The sequence below is a fragment of the Tiliqua scincoides genome, chromosome 6 (assembly GCF_035046505.1).
Source record: "Tiliqua scincoides isolate rTilSci1 chromosome 6, rTilSci1.hap2, whole genome shotgun sequence".
Classification (NCBI taxonomy): domain Eukaryota; kingdom Metazoa; phylum Chordata; class Lepidosauria; order Squamata; family Scincidae; genus Tiliqua; species Tiliqua scincoides.
In genome coordinates, this window is record NC_089826.1 from 6,549,754 (window position 1) to 6,572,648 (window position 22,895).

Below are 22,895 nucleotides of genomic sequence, written 5' to 3' on the forward strand. Positions count from 1 at the left end.
GTGGAAGACTACAAACCAGCTGAAGCAAGATGGCAGCTGGGGAGCCTGGACTAAATTTGGCTCCTGCTCACGGACCTGTGGGACCGGCATTCGCTTCAGGACCCGACAGTGTAACAATCCCATGTAAATCCAAAGAGCGCTTGGGACAGCTTTTGCTCACGTAGGATCTGAGCATGTAGATAAAAGGGCTGTAGATTAAAGGGGTGCAGTCTGAGCAGCACTGGCTTGTGGGGCTCCGGGGAAACAAATATAGGGCCACCCCCAAAAGCTTGTGCATGCCCACTCAGACCACATGTACATGTTCCCTGTCTATGGGGTGCACCGCATATGTGAAGCGTCATCTCTGTGCTCATGGCAAATTTGTCAGGGTTGTGATGGCTGGTGGGCATCTATTCTTGTCTCACAGAGAGGTTGAACGAGACAGCCTGTGGGGGTCTGCCATTTTTTTAAATTGTGCATCTTGACTGTGTCCATTCCAAGTCAGAATGGCAAGGACACATAGGAAGGGGACCTTGATTGCCACCTCCCTTCGAAGGTTGCACAGCTCCTGAGCTTGTGTTTTCTGGAAATGCTATAGCTTCTCCTTAGTACCTTGTGAAGTTTTCAGCTGGTATCATGTAGCAGCTAAGCTGTGGGTCAGGAAGTTTCCACTCAAACCCCTCTTTTGCCATGAACCCACTAGGGGTCCCAACACCATCCACTGTCACTGTGCTTCAGCCCCCATCTGAGGTATGTGTTTTACGATACTCCTCTATGTTATAGGACTGGTGTTAAGGATTGCTGATGATGTTTGTGAAGTGCTTTAAGTACTAGAAAGCACAATAGTAGTAATTAATAGGGAAACCCTTTAGTGGTTGGGGATGAGCAGAAAGTTTTTTTGTTTTTTTTTAAACTGGCAACAATCAGTAGATTGTTTGTGCCCCTCTGCTCCAAGGAAGAGGAAGTCCAGCCTTTACAAAGAAGCTTACAGACAAGACAATCTGGTTCTGGGCTTGGGGGAATGGGTTGAGATCCAGAATATGCATTCCAGAATATCAAAACGCAGCATTCCAAAATCTTCTAGTCTGATTTCTAATTTTTCACCCCACCAAGGCCAGTTAACGGGGGCCAAGACTGCGCCGGCGTCAACTTTGAGTACCAGCTGTGCAACATGGAAGAATGTCCCAAGCTTTATGAAGACTTCCGAGCCCAGCAGTGTCAACAGCGAAATTCACATTTTGAATATCAGAGCAGCAAACACCACTGGTTGCCGTACGAGCATCCTGACGGTAAGCGCTGGGGTTGCTCCTCTTTTTCGGAGTTACTCCGACCTCGTAAAGAAGCAGGAATAGAGGCCGTTACCTGCTAAGGTGCCGTATTCACATGCCACCCTAGCGACTCGCTGTACTTCCCTGGGGATGCTATTAGAAAAACCACTTCCAACTTCTGTGACTTCCAACTATTGCTGCATCTCACAAGTGGCAATAATCATGTGGCTGAATGCAGCGACTGACTTAAGGCAGGTAGGGAAAAAGTTCTGGTAGATGCTTGTGGAAAACCTGATATTCTGTCGGCTTGGCAATATCTCTCACAGAAAGCAGAAATCATCCGGGAATAATGATGTGACCAGCCTGAGAGCTGTTTTCGTAGTGGGTTTGCATGGTTCCTCTGAACATTAGGAAGATATAGGACATGGGGGGGGGAAGACCTGTTGTAGTGTCATGGCTGCAAGATTGGAGTGCGCGAATTAGGATGTCTTGTTTGGGATCTCACCTGATGTGAACCCACAAGGTGGCCTTGGATAAGCCTCTCTGCATCCCACATTCAGAATGGGGATCATAGCACAGAGTTGTTAAAAGGATTACAAGCTCGTGTATGTTGCACAGTCCGAATATGTAGAAGTGCTGTTATAAATAGTTGTAGTAGGATTAGTAGTAAACACATAGTAGTTTATTTGAGGTTTCAGAATTCATTTTCAAAATTTATTTTCAATTTGAATTCATTGTATAGCTTCATAGGTTGACTGCTAATTCTATATGGCAGTGACATAGGACCTGTTGTTGCTTCCAGAGGTGTAACTAGGGTTTGTGTCACCCCGTGCGAGAGCTCATTGCATCACCTCCTCGATGGTACCTCCTCCCGTACTAGACCATATACAGAACAAATTACAATATCGTATGTACAGAATAAATGCAGTGGCAGCACCAGAGTTGGTGTAACCCCTATGAACTTTATATATGTAAAGTGGTCCACAGCCCTTAGCAATGCCACTGGTTGCTTTCCATGCCAGCCTGGTCATTCCCCACACTTTCTGGTTATGTCTTCCCTGTTTTAATGTTACTAGAGCTGTCTAGGATGCAACCACAGAGAGGGAAAACCATTCTGTTCTTGTATTATCAGAATCGTTCCAGAATCCAGTTATATAACGGCTCGTTTTAATGGTATTTTTGCATTGTGTAGCCTCAAAGAGGTGCCAACTTTACTGCCAATCCAGAGAGACAGGAGATGTTGCTTATATGAAACAACTGACCCACGATGGAACTCGCTGTTCATATAAAGACCCCTTCAGCATTTGTGTGCGTGGAGAGTGCGTGGTGAGTGATCATTCATCTTTTTCTGTGGTTAAGTTTGGTTGGAACTGTTTACGGGAAATCCAGCAGGACATCTTCAGGTGCGTTGGGTGAAATATTTCAAGCACCAAGGAAGCTGCCCAACACGTCCGCATGCTGTGGATGGGTCTGAGTAACACGCCGACAGAGTGCATTTCTTGTCTACAGCCGATTCAGGGTTCAACCTCCAGTTCAGTTGATCTCAAGTAGCAGGGCCGAGAAATACCCAGATAGCTGCAGTCAGCCAGAGTAGATAGCAGTGGCCTAGACAGACTGGCTGCCTCTTTCAGTACAAGGCAGCTTCATAGATCAATATCTCATATCTCTGGATATGTCTGCAGATTGCTTTTCTCCCCTTTATTGGGAGATGGGGGTGGGATTGGAAAGCTGCAAGCAACAAAAACCACACAGTGCCTGCAACCTGCAGCTGAGCTGTGTTGATCTGTGCTGAACATCCTGAAGGATGTTAAATAAAACTAAAGGGAAAACTTAAAATATATCACTGTGTCAATAAAGACAGGCCCCCATATCCACGGATCAGGTATCCACAGTTTCAGTTATCCACCAATCGGGGAGGGGGGGGCATTAACATTCTTTAAAGGTTTACTGGGAAGTACATCTTGCTTTAAACAGGTAGCTATAAGCATTTTGGCTTATAGTCAACAGTCAACAAAACCTTTATTTGGCATAAACATTTGATAGGTGAGAACTCTGTACAGAAATCGTAGAGAGTATAAACCTAAATAGTACACAACTATATGTATCAGTGCACACCTATATGTACAGACAGATACAACATACATTACATTTTACAAACAAACATGAATTATTTAAAAGACAGAAACAGTCAGTTACTCTGCGGATCTTGCCAGAATGTAGCCTACTCAGTGATTACTTGGTACAGAAAGCTTGGCTCGATTCAGGATACTCAAATTTAAGAACTGTGCGACTGAGAGGGTTGTATGTTCTGCATTGCCTGCTAGAAGGAATTGAATTATATCTTTCTCAGAATGCCCTGTTTTGGAATGGAGCAAGGGAGAGAGAAATTGCTGCCTTAGTACTTGATATCTGGGACAGTGCAACATGATGTGTGTGGATGATTCTACTTCGCCTAAATTGCAGCAACATAAACGCTCTTCCCTGGAGGCGTTTCTAAATTTTGGCTTATAGTGTGACAAGAGCAGGCTGCTGGCACCCTGAATGCCTGATGAAATTCAACCTAAAAGCTAAATTGGAAGCAGTTAATTTCCACTTCCTGTTTAGCTTTAGGTCTAGTTTCATCAGGCCTTCAGGCTGCCGGCAGCCTGCTCTTGTCGCACTATAAGCTGGGACCCATTTCTGCCCAGCCCACAGATGTATTCATGTGGTCCCTGTTGCATATATGCAACATGGGGCAGAAATGGTTTAGAAATGGGCAGGAGGTCTGGTCTAGAGGGTAGAGCCTCCATTTGCCTGAAGATAACATCCGAAGGTCGCCAGTTCGAGGCCACTGGCACCGTGCGACCTTGAAGCAGCTGACAAGCTGAGCTGAGCTATTTCCATCTGCTCTGAGTGTGGGAGGATGGAGGCCAGATCAGAACGAAACATCTGAATTGTTGTGGCTCTTGAAAGATAGAGCCTTCTTTCAATTGTAAAAATCCCTACGGGGATTTAAATTAGCCTGCCTATGTAAACCACCTTGAATAAAGTCTTGAATAAAGACCAAGAAAGGCGGTATATAAATACCTGTATTATTATTTATTATTAAATGGTTTAAAGCAAGATACACTTCCCAGTAAGTCTTTTAAAAAATGTTAATGGGCTTGCGGGGGCTGCTACAATATCAATACAGACACACACACCCGTATCTGTAGTTTCCATAGCCACAGGAGATCCGTGGAACAGATCCCCCGCTGAAATGGGGGCACACCTGTGTATAAATGTGACATCACAAAAGCAGAGTGCCATTTCCTCTGCTTTTAACTAGACTAAAGGTATTTTAAACTAGCAGTCTAGGGAAGTCTCAGGAGGATCAAGCACCCAATGGTGTCTAAACAATGTAAACATGCCTTTGTTATTTCACAGGCAAATAGTGTGTCTTGTTAATGTTGCTTTTCTGTGTGTTTATGTGGAATTTGAAAACAACAACAACCAATACTCTTGTATTCCATGTACTGTCTTTTTGGGGATGAGCTTCCCTCCCCCTCTTGCCATTTTGCTGCCTCATTCACATATGTTAAAATTGAGGGTCATTTTACTGTTAATTGTCCCAACAGTTGGAAATCACGTTTGCCCTTCCCCCTTTCATCCCTCACTCTCTCCCCAAATTTGAGCTGAAAATTCTACATGGAGAAACTTTGAGCCATCCGTAAACTTCCCAGTCCTTCTAATCCAGACTGAATTACCCTTATATGCTGAAGGCAACAAACCAAACCAAACTTCTGTACAGGTGTGCTCCGGTATCCACAGATTCAGTATCCACTGATTCAGTTATCCACGGATACCATGGATACCAGGGACGTATCTTAAAAAGATCGGGGAACATTTAAAAAATCTTGGTAAAACAAGATTTTTTAAAATCTGTCTTTCAAAAAGGCATCCTCAGTATCCATGGTTTGAGACATTCATGGGGGCGTCTGGAACGGAACCCCAGCAGATACCAGGGCACACCTGTATTAAGACACTCCAAATTCATTCCATGGCAAGGAAGACCACCATTTTGCTAGGTCCCTAATCTGTGTTTGCTGAACAAATTTGACTAGTTGAAAAGCAGTATATAAATACAGTTAATAATAATAATAGTAGTAGTAGTAGTAGTAATAGTAGTAGTAGTAGTTCTGGTTATTATTTGCATCTTTCATCTCCAGTTGCAGAGAAGGGCAACCAAGTACTTTAGATCACTGAACCACATACACATACAGACCAACCATTAGATCTACTTTTCATCCCCTTCTTTGATATTCCTCCATCCACTTGGATTAGAAACTTGCTTTTTTCCCCTTCTTTTTTGGCAACAAATGCTGAGACTCTCAGGGTGTTGAATTCTATGCCTGGTGGTCAAATGTAGTGATTGCAAAATATGCACAGCCTTGGAATAATAACAAATAAAACCCCCCACAGTTATCAATTCTGGTGATGTGCTTGACCTTCTTCTGCAGAAAGTGGGCTGCGACAAGGAAATCGGATCCAACAAAGCTGAAGACAAGTGTGGCGTATGCGGGGGAGATAACTCTCACTGCCGGACAGTAAAAGGAACCTTCAGTCGAACCCCTAAGAAACCTGGTAGGGAAAATTCCACTTCCATTTTTCCATCAGCCTCTTTCTCATTTATGTAAAAAAAAAAAAAAAAAAAAAAACCCTCTCCCAAAAATAACCCCAAAAGTAAAAAAAACCTCACCCCTCCAGTTCTGTGGCATATGTAGGAATGCCATTGTGTTCATGGCGCCCCACACAATCAGGGGCCCCTCTGCCTTTCTTTGTGTCTGGGAATGGCTGTGGAAAAGAATGTTCCCAGCCTGTGCTTACATGATCCTCCTATTTGCTCAGTGGTCCCCCATGAAGCATTTGATTGTGATGCTATATTCAGGGGTGCCGGTTTACTACATGGCCGCAGATCATAGAATTTGGTATCCAGAGCACGTTATGAAAATCTGAGTTTTATTTTTTTTAATTGTCTTTACAAAAAAAAAAAAAAGAGCAAGTCTCTAGCCTTTTGGCTGCTTTTACTACTTCTGTTAATGTTGAACAGGCTTTGTGAGCTCTAAGGTCAAAACGTCAATTAAACGTTGCATGATCAATGTAATTTACATGACCAACAGTGCTGTTCTAAGCATGTACACTCAGATGTAAGTCCTGCTGTATTCAATGGGACTTGCTTCCAGAAAATTGCAACCGGTACAAATTCCTGGGTGAGCATGTTTATGTGGACCCCCCAACCCTATTTTTTTGCACCTGGTTCTGGCTTATTGAACTCAAAGTGCTGTAGAAAAGAGATCAGCAGACCTGCCTAATTTCCTCAAGTGGGTGCCATTAAATGGCACCTTGCTGTGAAGTTAGAAAACTCGTTGCACCATTCATAAGACTAGACCAGTGTTTCTCAGTGTTTGTCCTCCACCATACCACTTCACAAGGTCCACCTATTCGAAGTACCACTGGAAATAACTGGTGATGACATCATCACCCATTACTTCTGGGTTGGGAGGCCAGATGCCACACGACAAACACCAGTAAGAGGTTCAGGATGGACAGGAGGGCTTTTGCAAGCATGGAAAAGAATGCTTTGGATCTTTTTCCGCCAAGCCGAGTCTCCTACTGCTGTTTGTTGTATCACATTCCTGGTCTTGCTGCTGGGTGGCCAGGGGTCCAGGGATCCTGCAAGTACCATCAGACACCACCTCAAGTACCACTGGTTGAGAAACACTGGCCTAGATGAACAGTTGCAAAAACTGGAGGACAGCTCATCTGATGAGTGGTTAAGGGTTATTTTGGGAGGTAGTGTTTGAACAGGTAGCGTTATTTCACAGTAATATTTAGCTATGGTCATTAGATTTCATTTTTTGCTTTAGCATTTCAGTCATCCCAAAAAGAAAAATCTAATCACCCTCTCCCAACAGGGAAACAATTAAGCAAGAGGTGCCAAAACGAACTCAAGTTTCTGGAAAATGAAATCTGCAAGTATCCAACTGATTTTTCATGACCCTTGCTAAGTCTTAACTTTCATTGACTCTTTTTCTTTGTTGCTGTAAAAAGTATTTAAAACAGCATGCTGAACATAATTGCTACATCTGATTTGTAAAACCCATGCAGATAAAGAAGCAGTCAATGAAATCTCAAGACCTCCATGTCCTGGTAACTAACAAAAGATGTTTTATTTAAGGGAAGACGAGAGGCGCGTTCACTTTGCCCAAAGGAGCTCGCGATGTTTCCGTTTCTGAAACTAGAGAATCTAAAAATATCCTGGGTAAGTTTGTCCCCACTGCAGAATGACGGACATCCATGGCCGTTGCAAAACCACCTTTTATTGCTTCACTTATCACTGCTGGTGAGTCACTTACAGTAATTGCAAAAGCAGACAAAGCCTTTATGCTTCCTATGATTATGCCAATATTCTGGCCACTTATCTTATTCGCTTACACCTGGTGTCTCCCTAACAGTTGTCTAAGCTGCGAAACTAAAATGGTTGAGCTGCTAAACTTGATCCCGATAGTCATTTCTGAAGTGGAATGGAATAGATACAGCCCTGATCTCAATCATTGGGTACAGAGGAGAAATACATCCTTCAAAACCCTGCATTTAACCTGTGGTGTAGCTAGAGGGAAGCGACACCAAAGCACTAAGTTTTGCAAGGAGCCTCACCGCAGAGAGCAAGCAGCCCCTCCCCCCTTTGGAGTCATTCAGGGCGGGGGGGGGGTGAGGCAGATGCCTTTGCTTTGCTCCCACTATCCAGCACGACTTTGAAGGGAAGGAGGAGAGGCCACCTGCCTGCAAAACTTAATGCTTTGCACCCCCTCTAGCTACACCAGTGAATTTAACATACTTGAGCTGATGGATGATAAAAGGGAAAACAAATTACCCGCGAAACCTGTGGTCTTATTGCCATAAAGCATAGGAAACATAAACACACTCTTTGCCTAAATTATCCAAATTGTTATGGTCTCCAACCAACATAACAATGTAAGTGGCTAAAAGGTTTGCAATTGGATTAGTGTGTCTGCCACCCTACCTGCAGGGTTGGGAAAGGCCAGGCCTCCTAATCTTCAGCATTACAAACCTCGCTGTCCTTTTATATGCACTGAAACCCTTCCCGGGCTTCTGGATGTCCCTCCTCTGCAAATGGGGCCTGCCTCCTTTCTCAGCCCACTAACCCTGGCTGTGATTTTTCTTCTTTTCTCCTCTCTTCCGCTTTTCTCCCAATGCCTTCTGCACATGCCAAAGGGTACCTGAAGATGTTTGACATCCCGCCAGGTGCTCGTCATGTGTCTGTCCAAGAAGACGAGGCTTCCCCTCACATTCTTGGTAAGTGCTTCTCTGCCCGCCGTCAGCCATTTCGCGACGATTGCCCAGCGCGCTTACCTCTGTGCTTGTTGGTTTGATGGATCTGTGAGCCGTCCCGCAGCGCAAACCCCCAGGGTGGCATATAATCGAACAGATCAAAACTGCACAGTAAAAGAGTAAAAGTGTCACAGAATCAGTCCCCAGAAAATAAAACCCTGTGTGATATAACAGTGAAAACCATCTAAGAACATAAGAACAGCCCCACTGGATCAGGCCATAGGCCCATCTAGTCCAGCTTCCTGTATCTCACAGCGGCCCACCAAATGCCCCAGGGAGCACACCAGGTAACAAGAGACCTCATCCTGGTGCCCTCCTTTGCATCTGGCATTCTGACATAGCCCATTTCAAAAATCAGGAGGTTGCACATACACAACACAGACTTCTCATCGAGTCTGAAAAGCCTGAGCAAATAAAAATAACTTTGCTTGCTGCTGAGCAGACCACAAGGTTGTCCCCAGGCAAACCTCTCTGATGGGGGATGCCACAACTGAAAATGCCCTCTCTCCAGTCACCACCTGTCTAACTTCAGATGGTGCTTTGATCTCCTCCCAGTTTTGGCCCATGCATCAGTGTCCAACCTACATTGGCAGGGGGCTTTTCTGACCTGCGCCAGGGTCCGTGGCACATCCTTCAGCAAGCACACTTCTAAACAGTTGGGGCTGTCGTTGCACCAGTGTACACGGCGATACACTGGTGTATCTCAAGGGCAGCATTGGGCTATAGATTATTTTCAGGAGCATCTCCTCCTGTACGAACCTGCCTGGCCTTTAAGGCCGATTGTGCAGGGCCTTCTCAGTGCCATCATATCTTTGGAACACCTTCCCTGGGGAACTTCGAGTAGCTGCCTTCTTCCCCAGTTTTCCGCCATACCTAACGACCAATCTGTAGATCTTTTCATATTATGGTCAGTCCAGAAGAATCTTTTCCTATCACAGCTGAGTTTATTATTTTTAGGTTTTATATTGCTCTTTTAAAAGTTTTGTAGAAAGCTGATCTAAATGACATAAATAAAACCTGTGTGTGTGTTCCCAAGGGCACCCAAGGCCGCTGGGCGGGTTGTCAGGCAAACTTTCTCTAACACAGCTACACATTTACTCAGCCCAGCGTCATTTGATACCTTTCTTGGCTTCTTCCCTTTTTTAATTTTATAAAAGATATTTCTTCAAACCATTTCCTTTTGAAATAAAACGAAAGGTGGACAAATGCATGATTGCGCAGCGTATGAAATAGCCGCCTGTCTGAATATGACCCCACGGTGTTTTGGGGTGGTGTGTTTTTTTTTTGGGGGGGGGGATTTGCATTCAAAAGTTCTCTTCTGGGACACTGCTAATAACATCCAATTGCAGTCTGTTTTTTTAAAAAAACTTTCTAAAGATCGCTAAGTGTTCCCCCTTCTACGGTTGGAATATGCCTTTCAGAATATTGCTATGTCTTCTGAACTCGGTCAGGAGGAACATATGCTGGTTTTCAAAGCCAACAATGACCAATAATTTGCAGGCCATTTGAAACCCAAGAGCCGTAAATATAGAGGGAGGGAGGGGCTCCTGCTCTCTTTTCTCTTTTCCACCTCGCTGCGGGGAACCATCCAAGTGGCCTTAGAGAAATGTACAAAATGCCCCTTTGATGCAGGCAGCCACAACAGGACCCCTTCTATAAGGGATGTTTTTTTCCCCCACCACGTCCCATTACTGGCAATCGCTAATGCCCATCGTAATCACAGATTTGGTCCAGAGCTTGACAAAAAGTGGTTGAAGAATACAGTGATGGGAGGCAATTACACCAACCGTAGTGGACCAGAAGTATACCTGGAAGAGGAAACGGTTATTAATGCCAATAGATACAATAATAATAATAATTTTAAAGAATGAGAGCTTTTATCAGATTGCTATCCGGGTGGAATGGCAGCTGTAGCTGTTTGTCATGCAGCAGCCGTGGAGTCAACAAGAAATTGGGGCAGAGGGTGGATCACAAAAGCAGACGCCTTTGAAAGCAGGATATAGAAGGACTCCATGTCAGCCCCATTCCAGAAGACCCAGTGTCTAGTTGTGCTGGTCTAGAGGCCCGATCCTGTCCTTAACAAGTGCTGGAGTATTCTCCGCATGTGCTCTTGCAGTCATAGCCCCGCTGGTGTGGGAGTCCACCTCTCAATGGACGCACCATAGACATCAGCTCAGCTAAGAGAAAACATCACACCAATGTAGGTTGGACATCACTTGGATGCCACGCAGCTCCACCATTTTCTCCTGCCTTAGGGCACAGTCTTAACCCATTTTCCAGCACCAACATAAGGGCAATGCAGCTCTGAGGTAAGAAAACAAACATTCCCTTACTTTGAGGAGGCTTCCGTGAGTGCCCCCCAACTGCAGGGGGCACACGTCCCATTGCCCACGTCCCATTGGCACAGCTATGCCAGCACACGTCCCATTGGCACAGCACACGTCCCATTGGCACAGCTATGCCAGCACACGTCCCATTGGCACAGCTCTGCCCAGCTGAGCACACGTCCCATTGGCACAGCACACGTCCCATTGGCACAGCTATGCCAGTACTGGAAAGTGGGTTAGGATTTGGGCCTTAGTTGTTTTTTTTAACCTCAGGTGGGACTGCATAGGGGGAAGGGCCTTTGGGCTGCCAGAGTCCTCAGCCTCTTTGTGTGACTTCTAAGGCTGTGAGGGGGGTTATATACCCCTTGGTGATCATGAGCCTCCAGACTTTGCTGCCACGGTATAGGGTGGGCAGCACACCAATAGCTGCAGTGACAGGTGTCAGTGGTGAAGCAAAGGGCATGGGGTGGGTATGGCTAGCTGGTGGGTATAGAAGTCGCTGCAGTAGGTGCCCAGTGTCACATGCCAGCCCAATGGTTGGCCCGTGCTTCATCACTGACATCTGTCACTGCAGCTATTGGTATGCTGCCCACCCTATAACGTGGCAGCAAAATCTGGAGGTTCACGATCACCAAGGAATATGACCCCCCTCACAACCTCTGATAGCCGCTTCCATAGCTGCTATCATGGACTAAGTGCTACGTCCTCCCGGTCAGGTGTGCCTGTTTGCGGTGATGCAAGGCGTTGAATACTCGACGAGGTGCTGCCTGTCTGTCTCCTGCTGTGTTTGGGTGATTTGAGAGCTTTGTGGAGTAGATGGTGCGAGTTCTAGTCCTGCCTCCCTCCCTTCCTTTTGTCTCCGCGTGACAAAAGTTGACCAGCCTGCCACTTGTTTTATTCCTCTTAGCCATTAAGAACCAGGCAACGGGCCACTACATTTTGAACGGCAAGGGGGAAGCCTCGAGCTCCCGCTCCTTTATCGACCTTGGCATCGAGTGGGAATACCACATCGAAGACGACATCGAAGCTCTGCATACAGAAGGGCCTCTGCGGGATGCTGTGGTTGTGCTGGTGAGTGACGCCATCCTTGCCATTTCTCAGTTTTTTCATATGTGGCTCTCTAGATCGGGGATGTCAAACTCGTTTCGTATAGCAGGCCGAAGTCCTTTTGTGCTGACAGTTTGTGTTGCGTGCTTGTCCTTTTACAGATCATCCCTCAGGGCAATGACACGCAGTCTAGCCTGACGTACAAGTACATCATCCACGAGGATTCGGTGCCGAACGTCAATAGCAACAACGTACTTCAAGAGGACCTGGACACGTTTGAGTGGGCTTTGAAGAGCTGGTCCCAGTGTTCCAAGGCGTGTGGAGGAGGCAGGTTATTGGGTGCCTTGGGAATCGCTTAGTGGCAAGGATCAGAACAAGGGTGTAGGAATGTTGGCGTTCTTGGTGAACCTAGGAAGGGTGCCCTTCTATGGAATCAGATCCTTGGTCCATCTAGTTCAGGGGTGGGTAAACTTTCAGCTTTAGGAATCCTGGACCTTTAACAATTGTGTAGGAGATAAAATTTCAGCAGAAATTCCCTCTTCTATACAATTGTTAAAGGTTCAAGATACAAGTTGAAAGTTTGCCCGCCCCTGATCTAGAACAGTATTATGGACACTGACTAACAGTGGCTCTCTTTTGCAAAGGTGCAAAAGAGAGCGACTAAGATGATTACTGGGTTGGGGCACCTTCCTTATGAGGAAAGGCTATGGCGTTTGGGCCTTTTCAGCCTAGAAAAGAGGCGCCTGAGGGGGGACGTGATTGAGACATACAAAGTTACGCAGGGGATGGACAGAGTGGATAGGGAGATGCTCTTTACACTCTCACATAACACCAGAACCAGGGGACATCCACTAAAATTGAGTGTTGGGAGGGTTAGGACAGACAAAAGAAAATATTTCTTTACTCAGCATGTGGTTGGTCTGTGGAACTCCTTGCCACAGGATGTGGTGACGGCATCTGGCCTGGATGCCTTTAAAAGGGGATTGGACAAGTTTCTGGAGGAAGAATCCATTAGGGGTTACAAGCCATGATGTGTATGTGCAACCTCCTGATTTTAGAAATGGGCTGTGTCAGATGCAAGGGAGGGCACCAGAATGAGGTCTCTTGTTATCTGGTGTGCTCCCTGGGGCATTTGGTGGGCCACTGTGAGATACAGGAAGCTGAACTAGATGGGCCTATGGCCTGATCCAGAGGGGCTGTTCTTATGTTCTTAACTACAATTCCCAGGAGGCCTTGCAGGTTTCTTGTTATCTGGCGTGCTCCCTGGGGCATTTAGTGGGCCGCTGTGAGATACAGGAAGCTGGACTAGATGGGCCTATGGCCTGATCCAGTGGGGCTGTTCTTATGTTCCAGGGTGCCAGGCAGATTTTCATTTGAGTGAGAATATAGGCTGAAGACCCACCTGATTGGGTCTCATGGCTCTCATGTCTAAGAGACAGCCAGTATTAAGAGCCCTAGTTCACTGTAATTGACACTGACTAGCAGTGTCTCTCCAGGGTGAGGGAGATTTTCATTTGAGTGAGTATGCAGGTTGAAGACCCACCTGACTGGGTCTCATGGCTAAGAGACGGCCAGTATTATATGTGTGTCTGAAAGGTGTTTCAACTTGGGGCACCAAAGGAGTACTGCGGATGCCATGGTCAGTCCACAGCTTACTCAAAGCTTACTCATATGCTGTGCATCCAGGCTCCTGAGTTAAAAGACCTCTTAGATGACAAGAGCCCTGGGAGAGGCTCTTGCTTGAATTTCCAGAGACAGTACTGGGATGGATGAACCAGTGTTCTGATCTAAGTCCCCTTCGTATGTAGATCTACGGTCCTGCTGTTGTGTACAGCAGTGAAGCAGAGCAGGGTCCCCAAAGTTCCAAGGAGGTCACTGTGCTCTCATTCTTGGAGAGCCACTGTTGTTGGCAACCTTCAGTCTTGAAAGACTCTGGTATTGCGCTCTGAAAGGTGGTTCTGGAACGGCGTCTAGTGTGGCTGAAAAGGCCAATTTGGGAGTGACAATCCCTTCCACACTGGGAGCAAGTGCAGTCTGTCCCTGGTCTGTCTCCCTGGCTATGGGCCTTCCTTCTTTGCCTCTTAGCCTCAGACTGTTGGCCAAGTATCTTTTCAAACTGGGAAAGGCCATGCTGCACAGCCTGCCTCCAAGCGGGCCACTCAGAGGCCAAGGTTTCCCACCTGTTGAGGTCCACTCCTAAGGCCTTCAGATCCCTCTTGCAGATGTCCTTGTATCGCAGCTGTGGTCTACCTGTAGGGCGCTTTCCTTGCACGAGTTCTCCATAGAGGAGATCCTTTGGGATCCGGCCATCATCCATTCTCACCACATGACCGAGCCAATGCAGGTGTCTATGTTTCAGCAGTGCATACATGCTAGGGATTCCAGCACGTTCCAGGACTGTGTTGTTTGGAGAGCCACGCAGCTCAAATATTTCCACTGTCCTTTTATTTTCTCAGCTTTTCCGTACATCTAACAGCGTTTTCCACCTGACCTGTGTACTGTGGTTTTTTTCCAGGTTTCCAGTACACCAAGTATGGATGTCGCAGGAGGAGTGACAGCAAAATGGTTAATCGCAGCTTCTGTGATGCCAGCAAAAAGCCCAAGCCCATACGCAGGATGTGCAACCTTCAGGAATGCACGCAGCCCTTGTAAGCGTGTGGTTTGGCTCGCAGTGACTTCTTGGCGCCAGCAATGTGGAATTGAAAACCCACATACCGGTCAGAGTACAAAGCATTTAACGATGCTCCTCTTTCTACCTTACGCAGCTGGGTAGCCGAAGAATGGGAGCACTGCACCAAAACCTGTGGAGCCTCCGGTTACCAGATCCGAACCGTGCGCTGCATCCAGCCGCTCCATGATGGTGCAAACCGGTCAGTCCATTTCAAGTACTGCAGTGGGGACCGACCAGAGAGTCGTAGGCCATGTAACAGAACTCCGTGCCCAGCTCAGTGGAAAACCTGGCCCTGGAGTCCGGTAAGCACCCACGCCCTTGGTCACTCGTACTTGGAAAGGGCAGAATCTTTCCAAAATTCTGCATGGTCATCTTTGAGTTGAAAAGCCCAGATCTAGCTATTTTTTGCAGGTGCAGAGCCTTGTCCCAGGCTTGAGCCTGAACTGTGGTGCTGATTGTTGCTAAGGGATATTGGGCTGTTACATTGGCACCTGAAATAGTTATACTAAGCTATGCCACCATCAAAGACCTGAGCGAGCAGGTGGGATCCTGTGGGAGAAGGGAGGCCTTTAGATGTACTGGCCCGAATCATTTAGGGCTTTAAACGTACATAAGAACATAAGAACAGCCCCACTGGATCAGGCCACAGGCCCATCTAGTCCAGCTTCCTGTATCTCACAGCAGCCCACCAAATGCCCCAGGGAGCACACCAGATGAGACCTGCATCCTGGTGCCCTCCCCTGCATCTGGCATTCTGACATAGCCCATTTCTAAAATCAGGAGGTTGCACATACACACCATGGCTTGTACCCCGTAATGGATTTTTCCTCCAGAAACTTGTCCAATCCCCTTTTAAAGGCGTCCAGGCCAGATGCCGTCACCACATCCTGTGGCAAGGAGTTCCACAGACCAACCACACGCTGAGTAAAGAAATATTTTCTTTTGTCTGTTCTAACTCTCCCAACACTCAATTTTAGTGGATGTCCCCTGGTTCTGGTGTTATGTGAGAGTGTAAAGAGCATCTCCCTATCCACTCTGTCCATCCCCTGCATAATTTCGTATGTCTCAATCATGTCCCCCCTCAGGAGTCTCTTTTCTAGGCTGAAGAGGGCCAAAGGCCGTAGCTTTTCCTCATAAGGAAGGTGCCCCAGTTCAGTAATCATTTTAGTCACTCTCTTTTGCACCTTTTCCATTTCTACTATGTCTACTAACGTACTAAGCTGCAGTTTGCATTGGGCTCAGAAATAAATTGAAGATTGGGTAGGATGGGAGTCACATGATCTGAGAGGTGGGCCCCAGGGTGAATTCCAGCTGCTGTGTCCAGCTCGGTTTCCAGGCACTTTGTGAAGTCAGCCCCACCTGCCAGGATCTATGTGGCTGGCCAGTTGTGAATTTAATATTTTCAGTTATTCAGCATAATATTTTTAATGCAGTTTAAAAATAAGTACCAAATGCTTGTCAGTCATCTCAGTCATCTCTCCCAAAACACCCGAAGGTGAGAACTGGTTGAACTATCGGTGGACATGATCTTTCATAGTATAAACAGAGGCAAAAGCAGTAAGTCCCTGACTTGAGATGCTTACAATCTAGAGCAGCGGTGTCCAAACATTTTGGCAGGAGGGCCACATCATCTCTCTGACACTGTGTTGGGGGCTGGGTGGAAAATAATTAATTTACATTTAAAATTTGAATAAATTTACATAAATGAATTTATTAGAGATGTAACTTATATGAATGAATGAAGGTCTTGCAGTAGCTCAAGGCCTATGAAAGGCCTCGCACAAAGCGAGGCCTGCCTTTCCTTCGCTGCCACTGCTGCATCGCAGACGTGAAACAGCAAGTAGTGGAGAGAGCCCTCGTCCCACAGCTCAGGTGAGAGGTCGAACAGTCATCCTCACGCTGACAGTAGTTGCATTGGGCCAGCATGGGCTCCAACAAGTCTCTGGAGGACCAGAGGTTCATTGGAGACTGGAGACTCCCAGCGGGCCAGATTGGGAGCCCCCGAGGGCCGCAAGTGGCCCCCGGGCCGGGGTTTGGGGAAGGCAAAGGTGACAGAGGATGAAAGTGATGACCGTTGTTTCAGTCCAACTGGGCGCAAGCAGAACATGCCACTTCATTATCTAAAGTTTAATTCAATGGTTTCCAAACTTTGGGGCACTGGGACCCGCTTTTTAAATCGACATTCTACCAGGACCCATCTAAGCTTACCAGACTTTTTAAAAAATGGAGATCTAGAAAGAAATAATGTTTGTTTGTTTATTTATAAGTAATAGTAACCAGAAAAAAATACGCTCAAACATTGATCTCCCTGTATTTACACATGCCTGCAAACTTCAGGAACCGAGCTCTTTGAAGGGTTATTGGCGGCTACAGGGTCTGATTTTTGAATAGCCTCAGGGCTTAAGGCAATGTGGTATCTGATCTTTCCATCACCCTTAGGCGACCCACCAAAAATCAGGTCTCGGCCCACCAGTGGGTCCCAACCCACCGTTTGGGAACCACTGGGTTAGTTCATTATGTCCTGCGTGCCCCCAAGTGGACTGTTGCCTTCTTGTTGGGACTGTTGCCTGGGACTTCTTGTCCCAGAAGGAGAGACAAGATGGCAGATTCTTCTGGCTGGAACTGCGTGTGTAGAGCCCTGTTTACAAAGCTAAAAGCCCACCAAGAAGCTGTTAGGTGGGAAGAAGCAGCAGGGGTGAACAGAATTCCCAAGCAACAGGTTGGCACAATTTTGCTTTCTGAAAGAGCTCCATGCAAGGAAGGGAACCACAATACCCTTCCCTCATCCTGCTGTGAATATATTATCAATACTTGTGCCCATCTATGCAAATCTTGTGCAAATCTGGGCCCTTTTTTTGCAACTGTGAATAAAGCCAGGCCTCAGGCATACTGGGGGTCTTAAGCAAACCGCCTTGCTGCTTGTCTCCATAGTGCTCTGTGACCTGTGGCGAAGGTACTGAATCCAGGCAGGTCTTATGTCGTGCTGGTGACCAGTGTGATGGAGAAAAGCCAGAATCTGTTCGGGTATGCAAGCTTGCTCCATGTGATGGTAAGTAAAATATTGTCCTCTGGCTGTGTTGGGATAATCAGTTTTGGGCACCATCTGGTTCAGCATGTTTTAGTTCTATTGACCAGTGGGGGACAATTAGTTTATCACTAAAACATATTTTAACAGATGTCTCCTGCAGTGCAGTACATTACACATGTATCACTCAATCAAGTGCCTGATGGACTATCAGAGACGGAAAATGATTTGACTCAGGTTATCTGAAGGACATCCTTCTCCCATGTGAACCTCCCCGGCCTTTGAGATTGGAAACAGAGTCTCTGGTACCTCACTCATGGTTGACAGAAATTTGTTTGGCGGATACTAGAAACAGAGCCTTTTTGGTGGTGGCAACTAGCCTGTGTCATTCGCTTTCTAAGGAGATGCTCTCTCCCTGGCTGTGTTCAGGTGCCACCTGGAACCTTTTTGTCATGGAAGACTTTTAGCAATGTGATTTGATATTCCAGTTTTTACTATCTTGCTGCTGTTTTGTAATATAATAACATAATAATAATAACAGGTATTTTTATACCACCTTTCTTGGTCTTTATTCAAGACTTTATTCAAGGCGGTTTACATAGGCAGGCTTATCCAAATCCCTCATTAAATAGGGATTTTTACAATTGAAAGAAGGTTCTCTCTTTCAAGAACCACTACATTCAGGTGTTTCAATCCGATCTGGCTTCACATTCTGGCCTCCATCCTCCCACGCTCAGAGCAGAAGGAATAGCTCAGCTTCAGCTTGTCAGCTGCTTCAAGGTCGCACGGTGCCGGTGGCCTCAAACTGGCAACCTTGTGGCCTCAAACTGGCAACCTTATCTTCAGGCAGACGGAGGCTCTACCCTCTAGACCAGACCTCCTGTTTTGTCTTTTTACCATTTGACAGTAGCTTCATATTGTGTGCCTGTGAGATTGCTGGAAGCTGCCTTGTTTTATCTAGAGAAACAGCAGGATAAAAGCTATTTACAACCTAGTCCTAACTTGAACTAGGCTGCCCTTTACAAGAGAAGAGTTCTGCTCTTGTAAATGGGTGTACGGCTGTCATTTTGGTCCACTGCCTGCTGCCACTGCGGACTACCCCAGGCAATGAAGGTAAGCCTACAGTGGAGCAGGGGGGTGGGAGGAATTGGGGGAATTTCTGGCAGGGAGGGGGGCAGATGGGGGTGGATCTCAGTGGCACTGCTCTGCACTGGACTTTAACCCCATTCCCTCTCCTCAAAATTGCTAGCAAAATAGCTGGTGCAGATTCAAGAAGATCCATTGGGCAGCAGAGGCTTGCCCCGGGGTAAGTGATCAAGAGCTCCCTTACCTCTAGGAGGCCTCTAGACTGCCCCCCCCCCCAGTAGGGTACAGTGTGTGGTTCATTGACATGGCTGTATGGGGGGTTATTAGTTAGGATTGTGTTCTAAATAAATAAATAAAATTCACGCAAGACTTCCATCACGTAAGTCTGTGTTCACCTATAGAGAGAACAGGGGCAGTACATATTTTCTGATCATTGTTCCTATTCTGGTCTTTTGGGAATGCCATTTAAAACGTGGCTTGCATGAGTTGCTCCCAAAGTGATTTTCATTTATTCAGGATTTAACTCCCTCCCAAAGGTCTCTAATAGTTAAATCTTCTGAATGCTGAAGGGATACCTACCTCTTTTCTTTAGCGCACATATGAGCAGGCGCATAAACACTGAGTGAAGTCTGCACAGCTTGACATTTCATACCCTTTCACGGCTGGAGTGTATTTCAAACTGCTGGAGTATATTTCAAAAGTATATTTCAAATATTATTAGACAAGGTTTGCTTCTCAACTACGTCTTTAGCCAAAAGAACAAACGCCCCTTGGCTTTTAAAACAGTGGGGGTTGAAGCTATTCTAAGCTAAGACCGCAGTCAGAAGGTAGAGTAGAGCCCGCAGCAAAATTTTAATAGCTTGCCAGCCTTCAGGGGGTGATAATTAAATCTAGAATAGAATAATGATTTCCAAACTTTTTAACACCAAGACCCACTTTTGAAAACAACACTTTTTCAGGACCCACCTGGGTTTACCAGACTTTTTAAAACAAGGAGATCTAGAAATAATATTTTATTTACAAGTAATAGCAACCAGAAGAAGGCCCTCAAAACATTTATCTCATGCTTGCAAACTGCAGGAGCTGAACTGTTTGCAGAGGATTTAGCAGCTGATTTCTGAATAGCCTCAGGGCCTGAAGCAATTAGTTTTCTGATCTTTCCATCACCCTTACGCAACCCACCAAAAATGGGTTTTTTTTGCAACCCACCAAAAAACCCACTCACCAGTGAGTCCTGGCCCACAGTTTAGGAACAGCTGGGATAGAAGCATTCTAGAATGTTCCTGCTTGTTGGTGTTCAGGCGTTCAGCAGAATGGTCAGGGGAGAGAAGCCAGTGGGCATGATTCAGCTGCCCTACACATGCCTTCAGCGTGAATTGAATTGAGGTGCGAAATGCATTCACATCAGAAAACAAATGGTTGGCAACCTTCAGTCTCAAAAGACTATGGTATAAGCCTACAGCACCCAGTATTCCCAGGCAGTCTCCCATCCAAGTACTAACCAGGCCTGACCCTGCTTAGCTTCCGAGATCATACGAGATTGGGCATAACATCTCATCTGATCTCGGAAGCTAAGCAGGGTCAGGCCTGGTTAGTACTTGGATGGGAGACTGCCTGAGAATACCAGGTGCTGTAGGCTTATACCATGATCTCGGAAGCTAAGCAGGGCCAGGCCTGGTTAGTACTTGGATGGGAGACCACCTGGGAATACCAGGGGCTGTAGGCTTATACCATGATCTCGGAAGCTAAGCAGGGTCAGGCCTGGTTAGTACTTGGATGGGAGACCGCTTGGGAATACCGGGTGCTGTAGGCTTATACCATGATCTCGGAAGCTAAGCAGGGCCAGGCCTGGTTAGTACTTGGATAGGAGACTGCCTGGAAATACCAGGTGCTGTAAGCTTCTACCATGATCTCGGAAGCTAAACAGGGTCAGGCCTGGTTAGTACTTGGATGGGAGACCACCTGGGAATACCAGGGGCTGTAGGCTTATACCATGATCTCGGAAGCTAAGCAGGGTCAGGCCTGGTTAGTACTTGGATGGGAAACCGCTTGGGAATACCGGGTGCTGTAGGCTTATACCATGATCTCGGAAGCTAAGCAGGGTCAGGCCTGGTTAGTACTTGGATGGGAGACCGCTTGGGAATACCGGGTGCTGTAGGCTTATACCATGATCTCGGAAGCTAAGCAGGGTCAGGCCTGGTTAGTACTTGGATGGGAGACCGCCTGGGAATAGCAGGTGCTGCAGGCTTATACCATAGTCTTTTGAGACTAAAGGTTGCCAACCAACCAGAAAACAAATGAGAAGGACATTCTTGAACAGACATCTCAACATGGGTTACGGAGACATTGCTTAGTGGAGGGCCTCTGCTTTGCATGCCTGCAAGGTCCTTGGCACCATCTCTAGGTGTGGCCTGAAACCCTGAAGGCAGGCCTGCCTCTTGGGGAGGGCTATTGGGGAAACTGGATCCTGCGCTTGGAGTGCATTTTTTTTCCTGAGTTGCCATTTCTCCTTTGAAGAGCTCTGACGTGCCATGCCCGGAAACTGAAGTAGTGAGCCAAAACCTTCATTTTGCATGCTGGGAGGTGCAGACGCCATCTCGTTCCTTCCCATATGCAGCAGGAGTTTTGGCAGTGAGGCAGCCTAGCTGAACCCAGTGTCACGGACCCCCCCATCTCCCCCATGAGGGTGGAGATGAAAGAGGGCAGCAAGACAGTGGAGCCAGCAGCACCTTCCAGAAGTGGAGTAGCCAGGCTCCACGTGCAACTCCTCCCCTCTGAGACTTTTATTTTAGTCTTGCATGCACACACGGCCATAATGGAGGGACAGGGGCACAGACTGGTTGACTTGTCCTGGGCCCCACATCCATCTAGGAACGACTCTGCCTGGAGGGCCACTTACTGGTCAGTGAAGACAGTGCCAAGCTAGATTGGGCCAACTCAGTTGAGGACAGCATCATGTGTCCAGCAGTGCTTTCTGCTGCTATCATCTTTCAGGATCTGAATTTAAGGATATTGTGAAAAGAGTCCTTGTCTCTCAAGCTAGCTGAAACATTAGTTGGGGAGGATTGGCTTCATCCCATGTTGTCTCTGCCCAAACAGGCTTTGATCAGTGCATTTTATTTTATTTTTTACAACCGTTGCTTCTCTAAGAGCAACTAAAATAATCTTTCTTCAGGAAAAATAATTATACCCCGCTAAACTAAACTTTGGTTCCAGAGACAATACAGACCTTTCATGAGCTGCTTACGATCGTCTGGTACTCTTTTAAGGGTATCACGTGGAAATTCAACATTACCCGAGAAAAACCTGAGGGCTAAGGAGGCTGTAATTCCTGGAACGGCAACCCAAACTATCTCAGTGTAGTGATAGTCCCTTTGACTACGGTAGCATTCCAATCCTAACTAACTTTCCAGCACCAATGCAACTGTCATGTAGCTCTGAGATAAGGAAACAAACATTCCCTTCCCAAACAAATTCCTTCCTGCCGTGGGGTGCACAGCAATGTCGCTCCCTTCCTCTCCCCATAACTGGAATTCCCAAGTAAGACATGCCCATTTTTTCAGTTGATCTGCTTGTGTTCTGCTGATTTTCCTGAATGGTTTGATGCTTTCCCTGAATTGAAAAGCAGGTTTTTCTGGGAACCCTTTTGCTGCACAGAATTCTGTGTCCTGGAACTTGGAGCCCATAGAAGCTGGCAGAGGATGGGGCCTCCTCAACTGACCCTAACTACAGGGGTTATCCCATCATAATTGATGGCATCCACAGACCCTGAATTAAAAATAAATACAAATGTTGAAGTGTATTGTAACCATTTGGACACTAGAGGGAAGCAAAGACTTGTCTTTCATAAGAAGATGTGGCCCACACTGAAGTTTTTTTTTTTCTGTGAATGGTGGGTTTCTACCTATGGAGCCCCTTGGGGAAGAAAAACAGTTCTAATCAATTATGTCCATTCCCAGTAGACGAAGAGAGCTTTTTTACTGAAGAGGGGCATGCCTTGTGCTCCAAAATAGTTTCTGATTGCATGCAAGCCTTCACAGGCAGGGGAGCCGTTGCTCACTGATAGCGCACATGCTGGAGGTTTCAGGTTCAACCCCAGGTAGAGCTCCTGGAGAGCTCGT

General features: G+C 46.5%; 1 protein-coding gene across 1 annotated transcript in view; it reads left to right on the top strand.

Annotated features, from left to right (window-relative positions):
• ADAMTS3 (ADAM metallopeptidase with thrombospondin type 1 motif 3) overlaps positions 1 to 22,895 on the top strand; it is a 138,493-nt gene that overhangs the window by 102,982 nt on the left and 12,616 nt on the right. Inside the window, exons 12-21 of the mRNA XM_066632265.1 lie at positions 1 to 123; positions 1,093 to 1,268; positions 2,440 to 2,573; positions 5,726 to 5,849; positions 8,502 to 8,582; positions 11,853 to 12,016; positions 12,154 to 12,319; positions 14,508 to 14,640; positions 14,758 to 14,965; positions 17,595 to 17,712. The exon at positions 1 to 123 is cut by the window's left edge and continues 23 nt beyond it. Of these exons, the coding sequence (XP_066488362.1) occupies positions 1 to 123; positions 1,093 to 1,268; positions 2,440 to 2,573; positions 5,726 to 5,849; positions 8,502 to 8,582; positions 11,853 to 12,016; positions 12,154 to 12,319; positions 14,508 to 14,640; positions 14,758 to 14,965; positions 17,595 to 17,712 (1,427 nt within the window). The remainder of the gene's footprint in view (positions 124 to 1,092; positions 1,269 to 2,439; positions 2,574 to 5,725; positions 5,850 to 8,501; positions 8,583 to 11,852; positions 12,017 to 12,153; positions 12,320 to 14,507; positions 14,641 to 14,757; positions 14,966 to 17,594; positions 17,713 to 22,895) is intronic.